The 6,000-nt window shown below is 44.1% G+C and overlaps 1 protein-coding gene across 4 annotated transcripts in view; it reads right to left on the bottom strand.

Annotated features, from left to right (window-relative positions):
- Positions 1-218: 218 nt before the first annotated feature.
- The window catches only part of LOC112823937 (uncharacterized), a 71,080-nt gene continuing 65,298 nt past the window's right edge, over positions 219-6,000 (bottom strand). The window contains exons 4-6 of one of the 4 annotated variants that reach the window (XR_012379442.1): positions 1,733-2,415; positions 1,319-1,381; positions 219-1,161 (exon numbers count right to left, since the gene is read on the bottom strand). Coding sequence is in view for 3 of the 4 variants with exons in the window: in XM_073896612.1 (XP_073752713.1) it covers positions 1,769-2,415 (647 nt within the window). In the remaining variant the exon portion in view is untranslated. Of the gene's footprint in view, positions 1,382-1,732; positions 2,416-6,000 lie in introns of all 4 variants that reach the window. The other 3 variants (XM_073896614.1, XM_073896612.1, XM_073896613.1) reach the window with 3 other exon arrangements.

The following is a 6,000-nucleotide window of genomic DNA, read 5'->3' as shown; positions in this document are numbered from 1 at the left end:
CCCAGAAACACCACATCTAGGAAATTAACTATACAAATAATTGAGAATGTGTTCAAAGATTTAGGTGCAAGGCTCACACTTCTTTGCTGTTTCAATAGCAAAATCCTGGACACAATTTTAATCCTTCAGTTGGACTTTAGCTAAATAAATGCACAATGGAATACTAAATACCCATTTAAAACATGTATGGAAAAAAATAGAAACATACATGGAAAATATTTAGTGGCATGTCATGATATTTTATTCAAGGAAAAAAGGCTGTTCAAGGAAAAAAGGAGTGTGTTCACTCTGCTTACATTAATGCTATACATCGAATTATCAACAGTGGTTTCCTGGATGTCGGATTTCAATTTTTTTTATCTTCTTTTTTGTTCCAAAAAAAAAAAAATCTAACTTGTATACGATGAGTAGTAATTACTTTTGTGATTGAAAAACGGAGAACTTTGTTTTCAAAGGAGAGAGTCCTGTCCTTTCGTGGTCCGACTTCCCTTTGGAGCTCCAACTCTTCTGAGATGCCATTCATAGTCTCAGCATTCCAGGGTGCCCAAGGGAAAAGGGCTGCCCAGGTATTTTAGCCTCATTTCACAAAACAGAGGCTTGTAAGGAAAAAACAGCTGCTCCAGGGCTCAGTGATTTTAAAACCCAAACAGTTCCCCAAATTTGGCAATGTTAGAAAACTTGCATTAGCATCCTTCACTTTTCAAGATAAACTCCTCTCAAAATTCTGTGCTGACCCTGAAATCATTTGCCATGGAAGGACTCTGTCCCATCTAGGAGAAAATTCAAAAGCCAGCGTATTCCTTCCTATCCTAATCCACATGTACTTGGACATTCCACAGCCAGAAGCCACTCCCCCTACACACACACACACACACACACACACACTCTCTCTCTCTCTCTCTCTCTCTCTCTCTCTCTCTCTCTTTATCTTTTACTGGGCTGCCGCTCTTCCAAAAGGGGACCCAGCCAGCAAAGAGGCCCAGGCTGGTAGGGCTGGCTCCACGCCTGAGGTGCTGGGTCCCTCTCTAGGGCACGGCAAACAGGCCAGCTGCCGAACCCGGTGACTTGACTTCCTCCTCCTTCCCGGAGGTCTCCGCCCACATCACCGTCATCAGGTCTCTGAGAAAGTCACGTTCTGGCCTCAGAGCTGTTCTGAAGCTTCTGGGAGGAAAAGGGAGGTGAGGTGGCAAGAGCCCTTGCATGCTTCCAGGAGACAGGGCCCCTAGTTCGCCGTCTGTCACTAGTTAGATGGAGATGGGGGTAGGTGATTTTCCCATGGAGTGAATTAAATCTTTCATCTGTCAAAGAGAGTACTGACCTAAAATGACTGCATCCCCTCTCCAGTGTTAGAAGGGTGAGTGCCCAGATGTCCCCGGGAGCGCTGCAAAAAGAAAAGAGAATTATTATGTATTGAGGATCTTTGAAGTGCTAGCACCCATGTAAATAAACACTGTCTTCTTTAATCCTCCAGTAGATCCCACTATATGGTGTGGCAGAAGTTCTGCGAAATGCTTTCCAACCTTGTCCACTTCGTGAACAACAATATTTTTACTGCACACTTGGGCAAAAGTGAGCACCAGCCAGAAGCAAACTGCCCCGCTGCCCCATAAAGAGGGGCTCCACCTCTCAGTGTACCTGTCCCACCTGTCACCTAGTTTGCTCCTCACTGGAACGAAAGCCGGGAAGAGGCTGAGCCAAGAGAAGTAGAACATACAGCTGTGTCAAGACAAACCTGGATTTGCTTCGCAGCTCTGCCTTCTGTTTGACTTCAAGCACGTAACTTGATATTTTTTGAGCCTGTTTCCTCACCTCTAAGTGACGCTAATAATAGTACGCACGTCACTAAGGCAGTGACATGAGTGATGAACCCGACCGAAGATGTATCAGCGAGCCTGAGCCCAGAGAGCACGTCCCGCCTTGGGCTCCCCGGGCGACCCCCGCTGAGGCCCCGGGGCAGGCGCTGGCTGCGGGCAGCGCGGGGGCGGCGGGGAGACGCCGGCGGCCCGGGAGGTTCCCGGCTTCCGCGCAGATTTCTGCGTACCCGGACGGCTGCGTCACCGTCCGAAAGCGCGAGCCGGCGGGCGGGGGCGCGGCGCCGCTGGAAGCCCGGGTGTTCTAGCCGAAAGTACGGGCCCGGACTTCCCCGCCGCGGTCGCCGTGGCGAGCCTGCGGCCCGTTCGTCCCCTCCCCCCTCCCCCAGGGTCGCCGTTCCCGCTCTCGCTCCCGCCCCCTCGGCTCGCGGCCCCCGGCGGAGTCCCGGGAAGCGCGCGGGGGCGGTCTCTGGCGCGGAGCGGGGACGGCCCCCACGCGATTCTGTACTCGCGGCCTCTGCAGCGAAGCGAGGCTTTCTTGGCCCGGCCTTGGGGCCGTCCGGATCCCCGCCGTCCTGGCCGCGCCGTCGCGCCTCACGGTTCCCTAGGGAGGAAAAAAAAAGTTGGCACTGTGGCAGCCTCCCCCGCTTCTTTCCACCCCGGCCGCCCGCCCGACTCGCCCCATTGCACAATTCCTGCCGTGGAATTGCCGCGTGACTCGGACGGAGCCCAAAAATGTTTCCCAGGTTGCCTCCGCCGAGAATGAAGCGGCTGGGTATCCCACACTGACCCCAGGCGCCCTTGAAACTGTATTTCTCCGGGTGACTGGGTAGCCCTTTACCATGCAGAGCGTGCCCTTTCCGAAGAAAGAACAGCTACTAGCCTGCCGGTACGTCCGCTCTAGGTTGCCTGCAACCGACACCTTTCTTTTCCCCGTGTATGTTTTCAGACAGAAAAAGTGTTTCAGTCTTTTTGGGGAAGATTTCCGGTTTTAAAGGAGGATGAGGAGTGAATTGCTTAAAGGCGTGGAGACACAATGTTGAGCTCTCCAAGAATCAGTGTTGTTGATGGTGCACAGCAGGTACTGAATACATTGGTAGGGACTGAATGAACAATTGAAGGAGGGGTTTAAATGGCTGTGTGTAGACCAAAGCTTTCAATATGCAAATGAAATTTAGAGGTTGACTTGCCCAGGGTTACCTAGCTAATTAATATGGAAAGCAGGAATATAATTTGCCTCTCATTTCAATTTGAAATACTTCGTATTTATGAGATGGGTGTACTTTTCCCTCTATAGGAAAATAAAATGCCTTCTGTAGTAAGCTCTGCAGATCTTCAGTCTACCATCTTCCTACCTAACTAAAACAGAACAAAGCAACGACTCCCAAACACAGTACATGCATGGAATAGGCTGAATTTGGCAATGCCAAAGAGAGATGTTTGCAAGGCATTTCTTGTCTTATCCCCCTAAGTTAATAAAAAAAAAAAGGCTAATAAGAAGAAGAAAGAAAGAAAGAAACAACAATGCTGCTCCAAAATGGTAGGGAAGATGCCATTTGCCCCTAGCCTTACTTTTTGTTAAGTACAGTGTTTGGTGTTTTGCATGGGAACTGCTAGACTTATGAGTAACTGTCAGGGTTGCTCTGAGACTGGTCAGATATTTTGTTCAGGCTCAGAATAGATTTGTAGCTCATCTTTCAGAATAGACAAGCTGCAATCTGTGAGAACACAAGGGACTTCAATGACAGTCATGCAGATGGCTGGACAGCTTGTTGTCTTTGAAGTTTCAAGGCTGACCAAGTTTACCAAATTTCTAATTTAGGGAACAGAGTTGCCAAACAAGTAGATGTTAAGGGCGAAGGAATCAAAACTGTAAGTGGCAATCATGAGTACAACTTCATTCTTTTGTGGGCTGTCAACAATGGTTTCCACAATGATGATTATGATACAGTTATAACAATAACCTCCAAATACAAATTCTTCTCCAAGAAGATGGGGAAGAGGGGTTCCAGTAATAGAACAGCAGATCAAATCATGAAATGTCTCATTTTGTAGGTCAGCCAGATACACTCTGAACTGGGGCAATCTTATTTTAACTGCTGTCTCTACCCTGTCTCTACCTCTAATATCTTGAAGGTGAGAATGAATACAGAATTGCTAGAAAAATTTGAAATTCTAGGCAGCTAAGGTAGAATATGTCAATTTTGGTTTGATAATCATACACAATGTTCATGAAATCAAAGCAGCACCTCCTATGTTTTCCCACACTGCAATTTTCAGTTGGCCATTATACCAGACTACTGAACCTGAACTTTAGAAACACAAAATGTTGGCTCCTATTATTACACTGCTTTACTGCTTGAAAAAAGGCATCTGATCAAACAAAAGTCATCTTTTCCAACTGAGATCTTAAGAATAACAACCTCTTTGGATGCAAGTGATACTTTTTCATATATTACATATTTCATTCAACACCATTGTATAATTCGTCTCGAATTTTTGCAAAGAAAATACCTCAGGACAATCTCAATTGTTAGCATTTATTAGTTTAACTCTGAGAGATTTATCAGTCATGGTGTAGCATTTTGGAATTTGGGGGTCATTAGAAAAAAAATGTAATTATACTCCTTTATTATATAGACGAGAAACTGAAGGCTGTTGAAATTAAACAATAGATGGAGTTCCTGACACAGTCAAAACCCGAACTGAGGATTCTGATTTGCCATGTGTTTTATAAAATCATCACCACAGACTTCATTTCATGAGTGTGCGGTTCCGCGTGAGGCATGGTGCTTGGAACTGGGGATAGGAAAAGGTATGAGTTCTCAAAGATTTTATAGTCTAATTGGTAATGTAGGCCAATGTTTCTCAAACTTTAATGTCCACAGGAATCACCTAGCAAGCTTGCTAAATGCAGCCTCTGTTATTGGTTCTGGGATGGAACCTGCTCTGCCACTAACAGGTTCCAAGGAGATGCCATTTCTGCTGGTCCACAGACTACACTTTGAGTAGCAAAGTGTAGGACATATAAATATAAAGATAATTAACAGTCTAGCAACCTAAGAGAAACAAAAAGAATAATAAAATCTTCTGAGCCTGTTTGGAAATGGATGTTACAAAGCTCACGCTCCTTACTTCTAAGAATGTCCCTCAGAGGCTCAGAGGCTATCTACTGTTACAAAAGAGTAACCTATTTTTGTCTCTGGGAGCACAGCATATAAGAAATAAGGAAATAGTGGGGCAAAGAGAAAGAAAGGAGAAAAGTGATGGCAAGAAATACCATCAAAGGAAGAGATAGAGACACCATAAAAATTTTTTTGAAAAAATGTAAACTCATGGCAGCCAAGATATCAATACTTCTGGAGAGTATCAATGAGAATGTAGGGTTGAACAATGGATTCAGAGCCAAGAAGTCTCAATTCAAGTTCTGGTAGGCCAATTAGTAACTATATGATCTTTAGGCACATATGTAATCTGTTTAGCTCCAGTTTCCCTATCAGAAAAAAAAGAGAGAGAGATAATACCTCAAATCTCCCTGGATTAATTATATATTAAAGCACTTGACACAGACATGCTGAAGAATGTACAAAGCTTCACAATGTAGCTTAGGTTTAGAAACTCAGCAATTTTATTAAAACCAATGCAATAACCAATAATACCAATCTTACACAAACTACTTCAGAGAATAGAAAAAGTAGGTACCCTCCATGACTAATTTTATGAGGCTGTTATAACCTAACTACAATAACCTAATTAGGATAATGCATACAAGAAAGGAAAATAAAAGGCCCATAATCACTCATTAGGATAACTACTAAAATGCATGACCAAGTCTGGTTTTTCTCAGAAAGGGAGGTTGGTTTAACATTAGAAAATCAATTAATGTAATTAATGTGATTAACAGATTAGAGGAGAAAAATCATATGATCATCTCAATTTCAGGAGAAAAAAGCCTACATCAAATATTCTGCTTAATGGTGAAATGCTGAAAGTATTCCATTAGAGATTTGAAATAAAACAGGACTGCCTGACATAATCACTCGAATTTTACATTATATTAGAAGTCCCAGTCAGTATTTTTGGTTTTTAAAATTTTTTCCCCAGCCATTCTTTTTGTTTTACCTTGGCATTAAAGGTAGGAAAAATACACACACACACACACACACACACACACACACACTGTAAAGGA

This window comes from Callorhinus ursinus, unplaced genomic scaffold, assembly GCF_003265705.2.
Source record: "Callorhinus ursinus isolate GAN/ISIS: 27379988/994484 unplaced genomic scaffold, GSC_fseal_2.0 scaffold9, whole genome shotgun sequence".
Lineage (NCBI taxonomy): Eukaryota > Metazoa > Chordata > Mammalia > Carnivora > Otariidae > Callorhinus > Callorhinus ursinus.
Note: the sequence above shows the minus strand (reverse complement) of the source record. Positions and strands in the feature narration are given on the sequence as shown.